Raw genomic sequence first — 17,329 nt, forward strand, 5'->3', positions numbered from 1 at the left:
TCATAGTTAAAAAAAAAATTAAAAAAATTCAATTTTATATTTTTAAAGAGCTATACAGTATATACATAGTTAAAATTTAGCTAATTTGTATTCTACAATACGGTTACTGATTGAATTTTTTTTAATAAAACGATTAAACTTCCAATACATTTAACATAAAATAAAAATTTTAAATACTTCGGCTAATAGTATTATCAAGAACCCAAAAGAATAAATTCGCAGGCAAATCATTTATTAGGCCCTGCATTCAGTGTACTTGAACTTGAAGGCCAGCATCAGCCATTTAAATATTAGAAAATTTAGAGTCATCTTAATTCTTAAGGGTAAATTAGAACTGTCCGTGACTGTGATGCATTAGACTGGTTTCACATTGAATACACATACACAGCCAAAGTGATTCATAAAAGGAACAGGGGAGAAAAACGAGAATTATTCTGTTCCCAAGTCAAGATACACTCGCCTCTGCCTGCAAAGAAAAACTAGTATAGCTATAAGATACTGTACAAAAAGAGATCAGCTTTTCAGGTTGATGCATCATATAGCGCTGCTCATTTCTTCGCAAGCAGCTTCTTTGGAATTTTCTCCAGTGGAGTGGATTTCAAAAGAAAAAGCCTGGCAGCACGCTCCTGCAAAGTTCCTCCACATTTCAGCCCACGAGATTGCAATTCAGATTTTAACCTTTCGAAGCCAAGAACCTGTTGATACCATAACACAGGAATAAGTCAGATTTCAGAAGGAAATGGACATTGGACAGTTATATTCAGAGAGAGAGAGAGAGAGAGAGAGAGAATGCTTAGCCAAATGAATGGTGAACAACACTTGAGACTCCTAGCTCATGTTCCTTATATAGCAAGTCAACTAACCTACTGCTGCCCAAAATATCTGTAACTAACTACTACCTATTGATAAGTTAGTGCTCCTATAACTAACTCTGCTAACTCAGCTAACACTCTAATTAACAAAACTGCACTAATGGTAACTCTATTTTCATGCTGAAGCACTAATATCAGGTAACGTAAACTTTACCGCAATTCTGAAAGTACATGTTTTACCGTAAGACTTGCATTCAATAAATCAGGAGTATTACTTCCCCAACATCAAAATTCCGAGTAGCATTTCCAAATCAAATGATTAATAATAGATCCATAAAATCAAAATCAAGATGATCATATGTTCTAAAAATATACCTCAAGCTCTGCAGCTGAATTAAAAGCTTCAAAATTCAGAGGCTCCTCCAATGCGGGAATGCTAGTGCTTGGTGAGATTTCTTCATGGACTAACGCTTTATGCTGAAGAGATTCATCAATCTCCATGTCATTCGATTTGCTTGCATCAGCCCCATTTTCTGAGCTTAGATTATCTGAGGCTTGACCAACAGCTCCATTGCAATCCTGATGTCCATTATCTTCAACACTAATCACAGTTATTGACTCTGAACAAGGCATTGTAGCAGCCCCTATCATCTCTTCATATACAACAGGTTCAACATCATCAATGAGTTTGGCCTGAGTGGCCTCGCCACTCGGGGATCCAACAGCTTCGACTTTGCCTTCTAGTACAGTTTCTCTCTCCTCTTCAGATCCACTTTCACAAGAGCCTGCACCAGAAGAGTCTCCGCTCTGTTTCTTACAAGATACCGAATCCGAACTGCCTTCCGCCTTATTAGTATCCGATTCAGTCTGGCTATTCAACACAATGGATTTCTGATTCCCCCCTTCATCATCACTCTCATCAGAATCGTCACTATCACTTTCATTCAATTTTCTCTTCCCCATCCTAGAAATTTCAAAAAACCATAAATATAAATATAAATATAAATATCAGATTATCAATAAATAATTTCCTTTTCCAAATCACCAGAATACAAAACCAAAACCAAATTCAAACATCTAAGCATAGTTAACACGCAATCATTCTACACATAAACAAGTAGACAAAAAAGATCCAAAGAAGAAAGTAGGAATTTACTTACCATATCTTCAACTTCTTAGAATCAGCTTTCTCCAGTGCAGCTTCAGAACCCTTTCTCTTACCATTGAGAGACTTCAAAGCCTCCTTCACAGACTCTGCAACCTCGGCGACACAGCGCTCAGACTCTTCCCTATACTTGGCAACATACTTGTGAGCTTCTCCATCACCAGCACCCTTCTTACCTTTCTTCATCTGCTTCTTCAGGAACTCCTCCGCAACCTTCTCCAGCCGCCGCTCCTCCTCCGCCGCCTTCCACTCCTCCAGCCTCTTCTCCGCGTTCACGTGCCTCAGCCTTCTCCCACTCATGTCCCTGCAAGCGTCAAAATTGTTCGTCTTCTTTTGCCCGGCCTTCGTCGCCGCACCTCGAAGCAGCGATCCGAACCCTCCCTTGCCGCCCTTCAGCCGCAGAAGGAGTCGCACTGTCGGGAAGATGTTGCTGCCATCCGGCGAGCAGATGGCCGATCCTTCATCGTTGAGGTGGCGGAAACCAGTTACGAGGCGTTGGTGGTGCGGCGGGATGCCGGTAAGGTCGAAGAGGCGATCCTTTATGGTTTTGGCGAAGAGGATCGGAGAAGGGAATATTAGGGTTAAGGTTTTCCCGTCCAAGTGCTTCACGAACAGATTGTACATATTACCGCTGTAGTTTCTGTGATCCATCATCTCCATTGCAGAATTGACAGAAGAAGCAATTGGGAACTTGAAGAGGAAAGGCAAAAAGAAAAGTTTTGGGGCAGACGGAAATTAGGGTTCGGAAAAAGGACCTATCTCGATTTCCGGGAGAGGGAGAGAAAGAAGAGAATAATAACAATTTTAATCACTCTTAAGTCTTAACTAGTAACGGACTACTAAATAAAAATTAAAAAGGATGAAACTCGCGGAATTTTAAATGGATCCAAATCCAAATTTTGCCGACATTGTAAACAAAAATAGAGACAAAAAAAAATCGTTTTGTGATTAAATTTAGTTATAAAAATAATTTATTTATCTAATATTTTTAAATTTTTCATGTCTTTCCGTATTTATGTATATCTAATCCATTTCAATTTGGTTGAAGTTTGATTGGTAATCCCATTTAATATGAATAAAATTAAATTTAAAATTAGATTAATCCTTTCATCCAATTCACATTTTTAATATATCATGTAAACAAGTAGATATTTAAACATAAGAAGTTTAAACTTTTAAATAGAATTAGGGTTAATAAAGGATGTAAAAAAATTGAGTAGTAAGAATAAAAATATATTAAAATAAATTGTTAGACATCAATATCTATATTAATACTTCTATTCTATGTGTATTATATATAATGAGGATGAGGATATGAAAATTAAAAGAAATTGTCCATTACTTCTTTAGAATACTCTTCACTATATATAACTTATAAAAATATCTTTTATTTTTATTTTCAAGAGTTGAACTTAATTAAATTATAAACAATTTTTCATTTGTAGCCAAAAAATCTATGATAAAAAACAACTGTTACAAACAAAATTACTTAGAAGTAAAAATAAAAAATTAATAATTTTTGTTTGAAAATTAAACTTTAATTTGATAATTAACTAATTATTTATTAATTTTGTATTGAGTTAATTTATTTATTTATAATTTTGATATTAAACCAAATTTAATAAGATAAAATAAAATAGGGACAAATCAAGTTATATCCTCGATGTCTTTATGCCTTAATAGAGAGAATATCCCAGCTAGAATCGTCATATGATTGGCCGTAGCGATTCTTCATTGGGTGTGTTCATAGCTAACTAATTATAAATTACAAGAATCACTTCTTTATAAAATTGATAGTCACTCAGTTGGGACTTTGTGAACAATGAAGATGCCAAAATCAGCAAGCACTCATGATGGAGTAGCCATGCTGCTTCTTGTCTCCATTTTCATTCTCCTTTCAAGCTGTGAAGCTGATGGTTTTGAGGCATGTGAGACGTCATCAAGAAAATGAGTGATGACACATTGACACCGCAACGCTAAAAGATAGAACAGTTATACGTGAGTGACTCAAGCAAGAACTGGCCAAGATAGGCAAGTATGGTCCTAAAAGTGTAGCTCCGCTTCCCAAACTGTGTGAAGTGTCTGTCACAATTCCTCCTATTGACCTGAAAACAAACTGCTCCAAGTAATGTCTTTTTCTTTAATTCATATTCTTCTAACTGCAACTTAGAACTTCTAAAATGATACTTTCTCATAATCTAACTATATATATCTTCCCCTTTTTTTGGGGTCATGCAGCAGCTGGAAGTATGAGAAGGAAATTTAAAGTTATATGATATGATATGAATATGAGATTGCCAGGACTGTACATCTCAGCCATGAATAAATAAATAAATAAATAAAATGAGTTCTATATATATGAAACCTCTGCCTTGCCAACTGCAAAAAAATACATTTCTCTTCATTCTTTTCCTTGTATACATGTCTGCTACAATTTATTTTTCAGATCATGGACATTATCGGGCATAATTTTACATGAATTTGTTATTTCATCATGAACAAGAAATGAACTATACTTGCCTTACAAAATTAAAGCAGCATATACACATGTTCACACACAAATGCTGTGTAATGTGGACATGTTTACCAAGTTTTCTTTTGCAAGTAATTTGTATGTATAAGAAATAGTATCTGCATTCAAGTGGTTGGAACTGCGAGGCACAGCCCGGCGCTCTAGTGTTCCTGAGTAGAGAAATCTGGCTCAGCGGGCTTTGGAGGAAGCAGAGGTAGTCTCTGTGGCATTCTCTTGTTGCGTTCGCTGTTTTCTCTCAAGTTTCTCAATGCATTAGCAGCAAACCGTGATGCATATATGGTTGCACCAAGGCTTAGAGAGGATTCATCCTCATTTACAAAGGCACCTTGTAGCCTGTCTTCTGCTTCGCGTAATTGCCTCTCAACCTTCTTTTTCCAGTATCGACGCCATGCTACTTGTATGAAACAGGCAGCCCATGTCTTCCATTGCATCGAATAGTACCTGGTAATTACAACACATTGTTGAATATGCTATGTTATGATTGCTGATGAGTTCATACTCTGATGGGACTATATATAAACAAGCATATTACTACAACAAAGTTTATGGTTTTGAACTATTACTAGTTTCTTGTGGAGTAGACTATGCCACTGTAAGGTAACTGATTATGCATAACCAAAGAGGAAATTAAAGTTAGTCTACCTGAAAGTGTGCTGAAGTTGTTTGTTCTGAAGACGTCGAAATTGGGAAGCAACAAACTTCAAATCATCGGCCATGAGAGCAAAGGCTTCAACTTCTGATATGGTTTCTACTGTTCTGGTTGAGGTGGGAAGATTTGTGGAGGAGTGAGGATCCAGGGCCCATGTTAACAGCTCCTCGCCACAGAACTGACCGGCCTCAAGAACCGTGTAGTTGAAGAAACCAGTTCTTCCACCGTTTGTTGTCATAGAAGCGAGCTTTCCACGCATGACAAAAAGCATCTCATCAACCGGATCTCCTTCGCGAACAATGTAGCTCTTTTCTGTATACAGGACCGGCTTCAGTCTATCACACATTGCATCCAACAACTGCTCATCCATTTTCTCAAATATTGGCACCTAAAGCAAAACAAAATAACATAACATGTTCATCATCATTAGTTGATTAAAGATGCATAATTGAGACATAATTATGGATAATACCCACTTTTTTAACTAAAGCCAAGCAGAGATGACGCTTTATGTCCCTCCTTAGATCTTTAGGGAGGGTGCGAATTAATGCCTCCTCCTCAACACCCCTATTTTGTTGCCATTTGTATTGTTCATACCGTCTAACTCTGTCCCTCAGTCTCTCAGGAAGCATACGATGAGACATCCACCTTTCTGCGTCGCGCCTCTTGACTCTCATCTCCTCAACTCTAACAGTTGTTGATTGCAAATATTTCTGTAAGAATAGTGAACACAGAGCGATATCATATAATGACACATGTAATTTTGTGACTTGTGAGATCCATGTATTTTAATAGTCCTAACCAAGTAATACCTGCATGTTTCCAATAAGTAACGCAAATAAAACCAATCCAGCAATGGCTATGAAGATGGCAAAGAGTATCTCCACAATGTAGGTGCTTGTCTTGAGGTTTTGTCCAACAGAACTGTAAAAAAGAACGAGAGAGCTTATTGCTTTTGGCTTTGTCATGGTCATTTTAGCACAAAAAATAAGACTATTCACAAACCTCAAATTGCGTAAACCCCACCAAAAGCAGTAGAAGAACTTCTTAAGAAAATCTGTTTCGGAATTCACCACAGATGATTCTAAAGCATCATTGAATATTCCAAAATCAAAGGCATTTGGGTCTTGGTTTTGATCAGGGTCAATGAAAGAGCAAGTAGTATTTTTACTGAGAAGTAATATGACAAATTCTCTATTAGGTCCACAGCCCAGGTATGAATCTTTAAAGTGCCTATCATTTTCCATCACTTTGCGCCAGCATCTTGCCTCTGATTCTACTGAAAGCATATACCAGTTAGCTCCAACAACCTGATAATAGAAACAACTTTGATTTTGGTGATCATAGAAAACTTAGCATATCATAATTAGCAGATAATAGGTTATCCAAGCAGCTTACATGACTTGCTAGCATATAAAGACCAAGATTAAAAGCAGCTCCAGCCCATGCAGTCTCGGTCAATATACCAGAAGTTCTCGTTACTTCTCTGAATAATGGCCATATCCGGAGAAGTCTTGGCACATATTGGACCAATATTACATACTTCAACAAGTCCTTTGCTAAAAACGGTGAGCTTTTCATCTTTGGAGTTACAGCTAAAACCAGCACCTGAAGTGTTGAAACAATATCAAAGTGAACTGGAAAGTCTTTTCATTTTGGCTACACAAAAGGAAATGGACAGTGATGATACCTGCAGAATTGGAATAATAGAGAGGATGTCAATGATGAAGTATGAACTTAAGTATCTTTTCATTATAGCCACTGGATTATTGTTCACCTCACCCCTTCCAAAAACACGAGTAGACGGGGCAATAAACCCTGTTCGAAACTGAAAGATTATGCGAAGAATGTAGAAAAGATCAAAGAATGTTCGAAGAACACTAGTGGTGATTCGCAACGTGCCATCCAAATTCAGACATTTCTTTTTGTCATTGATCACTGGAATGTAAAAGAAGAGCGGATCCACGGAGATTGCCATCACACATGTGATCACAAAAATCTTGTTCCATTTTTCAAGGGTTCGTCCTTGTGGATCAAGAATGTTGCTTCTTCTAGAAGCCAGTTTCTCTTTTGGTCTATCACTTACAGGATGAACAGTTGAAGGCTTCCTCAAGTTCTTGAACTTTTCTGAACCACTCTCCAGTTTTCTTCCAATACTCTTCAAAACAGCACCCACACTTGGCATACCTTTTCTTTCCTTATATCCATTATTAACAGAACTCTCTTGTTCCGATGATGTTGACCTCCAGTCTTCAAACCTGAAGATAAATATAAATGTAGCCTGTAAATTCAACATCTGTCGATCACACAACAACTAAGCCTTACCTACTAACTAGGATGGACTGCATATATCAAATGACACCACAGTACTCTGTCATGTATGTATATATCTAAGTTCAGCCCTTTTATATTAGAATTTCTTTATTCAAATGATAATTACATACACCAAAATCAATCATGATCAAGTCTCATTAATTACTAGCAGCTATGCCATTTCATAGTTCCAATTAGAAAAACTAAGATCAATAAAGGGAGTAATGAACTTGGAAATATAGAAAAAAAAAACCATAAAAAATTAAAAATACATATAGCAACACCGGGCTTTGAGCAAACGTACCGAACAAATTTTGGTTCCCTTGCATTCATAACTTAGCTTCCCAGGAAACACTCTTTTCGGTGAAAGATAAGATTCAACTCTCGAGCCTGCAAAATCAGCAGAAATTTATTATCTTTATAGAGAGTATTGAGAATGTTGCTTGAAAATGCGAGCTCTAACAGTTACAAAAAGTCAAAAACATAGTCAACTCAATCTCCAAAGTCGTTCTCGCCACGCCAACCAACTCCAACAAAGGGTTCATAACTATCAACAAAATATCAGAGTATGAAAACATGTAAATTATCAATATCCCCCGTATTGATGAGGAATTTGATGAATGAACTGACATAGAATCAACGAGTCACTCTTACGAACCAAAACGAAGCAGAATCAGAATTAACTTGCAAGCACGAAGGCTGTGTTTGATTTCGGAGAAATCAAGAAAGAGGAACGTGATAAAAATTCACAAGGCATCAAATCGTTAAAAAAAAAAAAATTCTGTCAAAGAGTTGACGGAAAAAAGAACGAACACGAACCTCAATTCTCAAACATGCGAAAACCGTTAGAAAAGAAGAAATGGTTTCCCAAGCCAAAGTTTGAAGTTTCCGTTATCCGTTCGGGAAAACCATATAGTAAGAAGATAAAAAAGCGTTACATGCAGACTGAATGTTGAAGAGTAGTTTGAGTTTCAGTTTTGTTGGCGTTGGTGAGGGAGGGAAGAATGGTGTATAAGCTTGGAATTATGACTGAGTCGACCATGTAATTAAGAAGGGTCAAGTCAGCACTCAGCACGAAACAACCATGTTATTTCTTTTTTCCTAATTAAATTGTTAAATTAGTAAGGAATTAATTATATTATGACCTGTGGACTAGGGTATTTGAAGGTAGTAGCACACTTTAGAATTTGGAATTTAGAATGTTCATAATCATGTCTCTACACGGTACGGATTTTCGAACATATGGGAAGTGCTTTCCTGCAACTAACTCACGAATCACGATGCTAGCTTTTTCTTCGTCCGGATATATCTATTTATAAATACATTAAAAAAAAAGTCAGGAGCCAACATTTTTATTAAAAAAAAATGGTTATTGGTCTGTATTTTTATTAAAATTTGACTAACATTTAACTATTAAAAAAAAGTGAATAATTTTATATTATTGGATAAAATCTTTCACCATTAAAAATATCAATAATGACTAATTGATATCTACAAATTACAAAATTTGTTAGCCTCTAACATTTTTCTTTATTAAAATTTAGTCAAGTAAACACCCAACTCGGTCCTTGTCCATTTTCACGATGGACAAAGCGATCCCTGTTAAAAAAAAGGGACACTTCGATTCTCAACCTTTTTATTTTGAGACAATATGATTTCTCTGTTAAAAAAATTATTTAAATAATTATAAAATTGGTTTTGTGGGAGTTTTATTTGTATTTGTGAGGGTTTTAAACCTCCACAAACTATTAATAAATTTATTTTTAAAAAATTCCTTTACCAATGGTGGTTAAGTGAAGAAAAATTATCAATGAAAATGATGTCACAAAAAAATAGTAATTATAGTACAAATACTTTTTAAAAGAAAAAAATAACATCGAATAAGAAATGAAAAAAGAAAGTTTTAGTGTTGATAATATTGGTATTAGTAATGATGACGGTAGAGAAGATAATGATAATGATAAATCAATAAAAATAATAGAAGTAGGAGCCATAATAATGAGGAAGAAGAAGGTAGTGGTAGTAGTGGTAATAATTAGCTATATTATTGAAAATAATTTTGTGAAGGTTTAAAACCCCCACAAAATACAAATAAAACTCCCATAAAACTAATTTTTATTATTATTTAAATAAATTTTTTAACAGATGGATCGTATTGTCCAAAAATAAAAAGGTTGAGGGTCGAAGTGTCCCTTTTTTTTGGACAGGGATCGCTTTGTCTTTCGTAAAAATGGACAAAGACCGGATTGGATGTTTACTCAAATTTAGTCATTATTTAACTATAAAAAAAAGAAAAAATAAATAATTTTACACTATTGAATGAAATTTCATAGCATTAAAAATATTAATATATCAATAATAATTAATTGATGACTACAAATCACAAAATTTACCAACCTCTAACACTTTTTTATATTTATAGTTCAGATCGTTCATTAAAAAATTTTATATTTAGGTGCAATTTATGACAAGTACTAAAATTAAAAGAACAATTAATAATTAAAAATATAAGATATTTTCACTTCTATTTTAATTGATGACACCTTTTTTCTATAAATTCATATAAATATATTGCAAAACATTCATGTGTAAAATAATATTATAAAAAATAAAAATGATATTATTATTTTTTAATTAAAATATTTTGCTTTTTCATATTATTAGAATTTAAGTACTAATTAAATTTTGCAATTTTATTTTTTTAATTTTTTTGTTTATTTTTAGAATAATTACAGAAAAATTTTAATTAACTAATTTTTTATTATAAAATATTTTTAATTTTTATTTTTAAAAAGTTTAAAATTTAAACTCTAAAATTAAAAATAAAAAAAAAGAAGAGTATTAAGGATTTGGAGAGGGTTAATTAAATGGGATTCGGTTAGGATAAGGAAACATAGAGATCATGTTCCTTGTATTTCTTTTAGGGACGCCACTTCTAGACATCAAGTGGAAGAGAACAAAGGTTGGATGGTGCGGAATTTAAAGCCTATAAATTAATTGGTATGTGTATTGGGTCGTATTAACTAATATTTTAAGTGAGTGAGGGTTGGTTTTACGATAATTAATGGATCAAGTAATAATAGTTAAGTGATTTATTTAATTAGACAAATAAAAAATGGTGTTTTGAGAGTTTAATTGCATTAAACAGTAAATTCAAATAATTAGAAGACAAATAGTAAATTTGGTGTGAAAGCTACGAAAGAAAACAGTTAAGGTTTTAGAATTGTTTATTTTTCGAATTTCTATTCTTTATTAACTATTTTAATCATGCAAGATTCAATTCATGACAAATTATATTTGACTAAACTCTAATTCCTTTGTAATTTAGTCTCTTCTAACTTAATAACCGTCAATTCCTTAGTCACTTAATTTCGATTAGAGGTTTAAGTCTAATTCTAGTTTATTAACCACAAAACCCTAATTACTCAAATATAAGAGAATTATATATCACGCATCTTGTTAAGTCCAGATAATTAGCGTTTAAAAAAAATTATTTTCAAGTTATTGTTCAAGTAAATAAATTACTTTTCCAAGATTTAACAATAACTCAATTAGAACAAGGGTTATTCTTTCGATATATCATAATCCCTAAGATGAAGAACGAAAACAAATCTTTGAAATTGGAATCATTACATTAATCAAAATAAAATGGCAATAGTATTAATCTATATAATAAACAGAGCTCCTAACCTAAACAGGGGATGTTTAGTTACTCATACAGAAAGTAAACCCTAGCAAAGAAAAAGAAATCCTAGGCAAATATCTCTTCTCCTTTTATATCTAATCCTAATTAATGTAAAATATATTTTCTAAAATTCAATAATATCCTTTTTTATTGTAAAATAAAATAAAGATTTTAATAAAAATCCTTGAAGAATTACATTGGTGGCTTTTCTTGAGACGTGGGGACTACCCTAAATGAAGCTGGCTCCAAACTTGGGTTGGACTAAGTTTGGCGCAACCCTGTCTGCGAATGAGTGTGTCCATATATTGATTCTGGCGCCAAACTAGGAATTCTTAAGTTTGGCGCTACCATGCCAGCAGCAAATGAAGGCTTTGTGATGATCATGGCGTCAAACTTGGAGATTGTCGAGTTTGGCGCCACCTTCTTGGATTGCACAGGCTCCGTTTCTTCCTTCTAAACTTTGTCAAATCCGTCTTGATGGTTTCAGTGGCTAAGAGAAGGGGGGTTGAATCTTAGCCCCCTTTTCGCTTGATAACACTTGCTGACTTGTCAGACTAATTATGGAAATTTTTACTCTTTTTATCTCTTCACTACACACGAGACTTTTTGTTTTGTCTCGTCCCTAGCCACGAGACTTTTCTTTTTATCTCGTCACTTGACACGAGAAACTTTTGGTTTTTGCTCCTGTATAGTTGAAAACAGAAATGGAGTAGAAAGAAGAAGAAGATTGCACCCAGATATATCCTGGTTCGGCTGCTAAGTGCAGTGCAGCCTAAATCCAGTCTCCATCACAAACATGATGGAATTTCACTATAATCAATCAGATTACAACTTGTAAAGTGCTAACCCAACTTACAAGGGGATTCTCACAGAATCATGATACACAACATAGATGAACAAAGGACCTCTAAGACATCTATGGCTTTTTCTTTTAATTTTGCTCTCTCTGCCTTTTTCCACTCTATGGCTTTTTCATACAAACCTCACTTGTTTGCCTTTTTCCATGAGACTCAAGACATGACAAAATTAAACAGAAAAATTACAAAACAGAGAACATTGAAGGAGAAGAGAAAACTGTTAGCTCAGGTAGCTCTGAGAACTCTGTGCCTTGCACTCTCAAATTTTCTCCTTTTTTTTCAAACAGTGGTTGTTCCCCCTTTTTAAAGAAGAGGAAAGCCTCCACACTTGAAGCCAAAACCGAACCAACTTCTTCCTCCTTCAACAAATACAGAACCGGTTCGGCCACTTAGAGAGAGAAGAGATAACCATGTAAAACCCAACATGCAATTACCTCTAGTCCTTTCTTGATCATCACCCTTCATCAATCCGAGCTCTCCATCCTTGGCTTCCTCTCCAAGATGGATTTCTGGCCCTTGATGCTTCATGATGATGATGACTTCATCTGCTTCAATCTCTGCCTTCAACCATCACTTCGCCACTCTAGCTACTCCCTGTGGTGGTTGAACATAATCAAAGACAAGCCATGCTTCAAGAATCTCCCTTGCTGGCCGAATCTTCATCTTCCTATTCTGAGCATGAAAAGCTTAAGATAACCTCACCAAATCTAACCATATTTGGTGAATATCTCAGCCACAGCTAATTTTTATTTTTGTGTGTTTTTTTTTGCCATCATTAGCTTGATGGTCTTGATGCATGCAACTCCTTCTGTTTCTTTGTTGATGAACATGGCTTCCATGGTTTACTGGACAAAGACCAAAGAAGAAGAAGAAAGAGATGAGAGAGAATGAAAAGAATCTGAAGAAAATCAATACAAAGTGGTTAAACAAATTAATTGAGAATAGCTTGCTTTTACTTCCCTAGCTTAGAGTGGCGTGTTTGTCATAATAGCCATCAATCAATTCAGCTGAATTTTTCTCTCTCATGTTCCCCATGCATTAATTAACAATGTAATGGATTTTGAAATCCATCACATGGTTAAAGGCTTGGTTCCGTTGGAAGCACTTTGCTTTCATTTTTCCTTGGTTACGGACCAAGATTGGAACCATTTATCACAAATAGAATTTGGGCTTGTAACATTGAGATTAAAACTTGCCCGTTTGGTTAACATTTGCTTTCCTGATGAAATTGATTTTGGATCAAGCATGGAAAGCATTCATCAAAATTAAATATGGGCTTAGTTATAATATCATTGAGTTTGGCCCATTAAAACAACAATTCAGCGATTTGATAGAAAACATGTAGCAAGGCTGATTTTTAATTTGGGCTAGCAACATCTTTATTTTCCGGCCCAATATAAAATCTGCACAACAAAATTATTAATTAGGCAAATATAAATTAAGATCAAATTAATAATTTTGTAATTAAACATTTTAATAATGTTTGTTCATTATCAAAATTAAATAAGAGTTTTCCAAACTCATCACGTCTAAACGCTATCTGAAATAAATTGAATTGTACACAACTCAAAGTAGCATTCATAGTGGCTTAAAATACCTAAATCTTGATTAAACTTAACAAATTCAAATGTAAATTCACTAGGAAAAGATAAGAAATATACTCACACATCACAACACCAAACTTGAATTGTTGCTTGTCCTCAAGCAATAATGTAAACCTTAGATGTAAATTTGCATGAGAGTTGAGTGTTCAATTAAGCTCCTACCCATCTCAAAGTGGGATTAATAACACTGAAACCTTGAATAGTTTTGGCATCTCGCTATCATTTGAATTTTAGGAATGTCAATGTCATTCGAAATTAGAATCTGGATAATATTATGAATTTTCTTGCCTTTTTACTTCGGATTAATCTTTGAACACAACATTTTTCTTTTCTTTTCTTTGGTGCTTTGCACCTTGAGCCTAACCATGACTTTAAATGTTTTGTCTCAAGTTTTACTTGACACAAAAATACCAAAATCACTTAACTGAAAAACTCTTTGAGTTATAATTTCTCTTTCAATTGCTCCCAGACAGTGGTGCTCAAAGCCTTTAGCATACTCTGTATTTACACTTGGTCTCGACTCTTAGTGCTCTGTCTCAAGGATTACTTGACACATTCACACCACAAGTATATGGCTAGAAAAATAACTCTTTGAAATTTTAATCATATTTGACCTTCCTAGCCATTGATACTCAGAGCCTTGGACCTTGCCTTTTATTTTCTTTTACTTTTTGCTGTTTCTTTTACTTCAAGGATTAATTTCTTGTTTAATTTAAAGAATTCATAATAGTTCTCTAAATTCCTGTTCTTTATGCATCAACATCCTTTAATCCAAATTCAAATATGCACTATTCATATTATGTATTTAAAGTCACAAATAACACTACCACATTTAAATAAGACTACTCTTAAATATAGACTCAATTTTTCATGCAATACATCACTTTTTTTTAGATTCAAGATTAGTGAGTGATACATGAGATATATTTTCAAATTAAGAACAAAAAATAGAATCAAATAAAAACCTAAGAATTGAAAATACTAAAGATCATGCAGGCAATCAAAGCAATAGAAAACAAAAATATAGTATAACAGAAACGGAAAGGAAATAGGAAGTGCAAAAGGAACTAAACCATCTCAGTCATCCCGGTGGGATCTCTCTCCTCAGGCTGCAGTCCATATGGTCCTCTCAGGTATCCAAAGTCATGCCTCAGCTGAAAAAGCTCATAGCGCTGAGTATTTTGCTCTGCCACCAACTGATGGAAAAGAGTGTTGTGACTGTCTTATACTGCTCTCATCTAATCGAGAGAGGAAGTAAGCTGCTTCCAGCGGCTATCCTGTGTCATCCTCATCTGTTCAAGAGAGAATGTGAGCTACTGCCAGTACTCCTAAGACAAAAAAATACTGTTTCTGAAGTAGTGGAGGCTGGTCCTACTAAGCCTCCTCTCTAGCTTGCTCTCCTCTGTGAACCCTCTGATACCCCTTAACATATTCCATAGTCTTTTTGGTGATAGGTCTCTCTACTGGAATAGAAAAATCATTTTTCACCTTCACCCTAGCGGCTTCACAGAGGTGGTAGATAAGATGTGGGAAGCCCACTCTAGCATGTGTTGAGGAGTTGGAAACAATGCTATAGATCTGTTGTGCAATGATGTCCTCTACCTCCATCTCCTCTCCATTCATAATGCAATAAATCATAATAGCTCCGTTCATAGTGCATTCAAACTGGTTGCTAGTAGGCATGATAGACCTCTGAATGAAGTCTAGCCATTCTCTAGCCAAAGAAAGAAGGTCACTGCTCTTAAGTTGGTACAGATTTTCCTTCTGAATCTATTTTTCACTGGGCCTCTGAAATGCATATCTCAACAAGTACTTGGTCTAATTGCTAATCTCGGTTTACCCTCTCACTATAACACTCTGCCATATGATTAGTAGGGGATGACAAATGGAGAGTTTGTCGGATACTTTTTGGACTGAAGTCAAGAAATTTTTTTCTCACATAACTTTGGTGGTTCTTCTCATTAACTCCAACGATATTCTTATAGATGACCCAAAGGATTGTCATAAAATTTTCGAATCATCAATTGTTCGATCTCTGTGTGCGGGTTGCACAAAAATTACCACCTTCGCCTCTAAATCTAGAATTGAAATTTCAGATACTCGTTTAGTTGAAATGCAATTTTTACTTTCGGAATCATAGTCTTCTTGAAAGTGACCTCATAAAAATGTTTTTCATATAATTTGGAATGATCTCCTTCAATAATAAGAATAAGTGGCCGGTTTTTTTTTTTTTGAAGTTTCTGTATTTTTTGATGTCATGAAATTAAAAAGAGAATAAGTGAAGCGATAATATTAAATTTAAATGTTTGCTCGTCTCCAAACAAAATAAAATAGAACAAAAAAAAAGGAAAAAGAGATGAAGGCAATGTGAAAGAGAAGGGGAAATGGGGGTATCATTTTTTTAAAGGAGGAATTCGATAAATGTGGCATTTTTTTAAGGCAACTACTCCCATGAAGATGCCAAAAACATCTTCTCATGATGATTTTTATTTAAAAAGTGTAACTTATTTGTTTAGCAACACTTTGAATAAAAATAACACTTTTACTTTAAATAAAAATCAAGCCCTACAATCTATCATCCAATGGTCAAAATGAAATATCTTCACATGATGACAATCATACAATCTTCATTGGAGTAGCCACCTTTTTTTAAAGGCCTATGGCATTCTTTATTTAGAAAGAACTTAGAAGTTAGAACTATGGCTGACGGAAGTAAAAGTCAAGTCAACACAAAACAACTATCATTTATTCTAGTTAAATGGTAGTTATTTTATAACTAGAATGAGATTGTGCAATACGCAGATGATGAATTAATAATAGTATATAATATTTTTTTAAGAGTATTATATTATTTAAAGATTAATTAAAATATATACAAATTAATATGAAATTTGATGTATTTTTTGTTTAAAATATTTTATAATATAAAAACTTTTTTATATTGAAATTGTATAGAGTTATATCTTTATTTATTATTTTTATTTTTGTATTTATTTTAATCGATAGATTTAGTCTTTTTATATGATGTTTTTCTTTTTTTTTATTTTTGATTATTATTGGAGTTGTTTTTTTTTTCTATCATATATTCTTGTGGAGACATATTTTTATTGAATTGTTGACTCGTATAAATTTTTTGATTTATTATCTTTTTTTGTTCTATCTTTGTATATATGTTCTTCATCAAAGATGTGTCTTAGATTCGTTTATTTTGTTTCTCCTTAATCTCTTGACTTGTATGTAGGTCTGATGATATTAGTGATAGTGAAGTTGGTTCCTATAATCAATGAAGAATTTAAATGAGCAATATAAATGATGTTTTGAATAAATAAAATTTTTGTTGTATTACGTATTTTATTTGTTGTAATAGGAGTTGAGTTTGGTATTTTTTATTGGAACAAATATTTTAATAATAGTGTATTGTTAATAACATAGTTAAAATAATTTACTTTGACTTCAAATATAAGTGTAAAGTTGTATAAATTTTTCAATTAGGATGGCATTTGAGTGTCATTGTTATCTTGGAGTGTAATTATATTTAAGGTAATTGTGCCTAATAATTTTTTTACTTTTCTATCAAATAGCAGAAAAGTTATTGTAGCACTTTAATATAAAACTTTTAATTTAATTTTGAATATATAATAATTATTGAGTTAGTAATTTATAATTTAATAAAACTTTTTATGATAGGTATAATTTGATACAATATGATAA

At 33.7% G+C, this 17,329-nt stretch overlaps 2 protein-coding genes and 1 long non-coding RNA gene across 3 annotated transcripts; 1 reads left to right on the forward strand and 2 right to left on the reverse strand.

The window, feature by feature from the left end:
* Positions 1–215: 215 nt before the first annotated feature.
* Positions 216–2,905, reverse strand: LOC112695313 (uncharacterized). Its single transcript, XM_025747604.3, has 3 exons — positions 1,973–2,905; positions 1,188–1,776; positions 216–695 (listed from the first exon to the last, which is right to left on the reverse strand). The coding sequence occupies exons 1-3, from the start codon at positions 2,635–2,637 to the stop codon at positions 549–551; spliced, it is 1,401 nt and encodes a 466-aa protein (XP_025603389.1). The 5' UTR covers positions 2,638–2,905; the 3' UTR covers positions 216–548.
* A 728-nt stretch (positions 2,906–3,633) lies between these two features.
* On the forward strand, positions 3,634–4,334 carry LOC140173397 (uncharacterized). Its single transcript, XR_011862063.1, has 2 exons — positions 3,634–4,102; positions 4,216–4,334. It is a non-coding gene; the product is annotated as an uncharacterized lncRNA (long non-coding RNA).
* A 15-nt stretch (positions 4,335–4,349) lies between these two features.
* On the reverse strand, positions 4,350–8,760 carry LOC112695314 (cyclic nucleotide-gated ion channel 1). The gene is made up of 9 exons (XM_025747606.3): positions 8,292–8,760; positions 7,777–7,862; positions 6,850–7,417; positions 6,558–6,767; positions 6,165–6,469; positions 5,972–6,083; positions 5,636–5,872; positions 5,153–5,547; positions 4,350–4,951 (listed from the first exon to the last, which is right to left on the reverse strand). Exons 2-9 carry the CDS (start codon positions 7,803–7,805, stop codon positions 4,651–4,653), a joined length of 2,157 nt encoding a protein of 718 aa, XP_025603391.1. The 5' UTR covers positions 7,806–7,862; positions 8,292–8,760; the 3' UTR covers positions 4,350–4,650.
* Positions 8,761–17,329: the final 8,569 nt, after the last annotated feature.

The sequence above is a fragment of the Arachis hypogaea genome, chromosome 6 (assembly GCF_003086295.3).
Source record: "Arachis hypogaea cultivar Tifrunner chromosome 6, arahy.Tifrunner.gnm2.J5K5, whole genome shotgun sequence".
In the NCBI taxonomy this organism is placed as follows: domain Eukaryota; kingdom Viridiplantae; phylum Streptophyta; class Magnoliopsida; order Fabales; family Fabaceae; genus Arachis; species Arachis hypogaea.

Bases quoted from the DNA above. Each gene is read 5' to 3' on its own strand.
- LOC112695313 (XM_025747604.3), bottom strand. From the start codon at position 2,637: ATGGAGATGATGGATCACAGAAACTACAGCGGTAATATGTACAATCTG. The intron at 1,777-1,972 runs GTAAGTAAATTC...TGAAATTTCTAG, and splicing joins TCTAAGAAGTTGAAGATATG to GATGGGGAAGAGAAAATTGA. The intron at 696-1,187 runs GTATATTTTTAG...TGGTATCAACAG, and splicing joins ATTCAGCTGCAGAGCTTGAG to GTTCTTGGCTTCGAAAGGTT.
- LOC112695314 (XM_025747606.3), bottom strand. From the start codon at position 7,805: ATGAATGCAAGGGAACCAAAATTTGTTCG. The intron at 6,768-6,849 runs GTATCATCACTG...TCAACACTTCAG, and splicing joins CTATTATTCCAATTCTGCAG to GTGCTGGTTTTAGCTGTAAC. The intron at 5,548-5,635 runs GTGGGTATTATC...GTTTTGCTTTAG, and splicing joins GCTTGGCTTTAGTTAAAAAA to GTGCCAATATTTGAGAAAAT.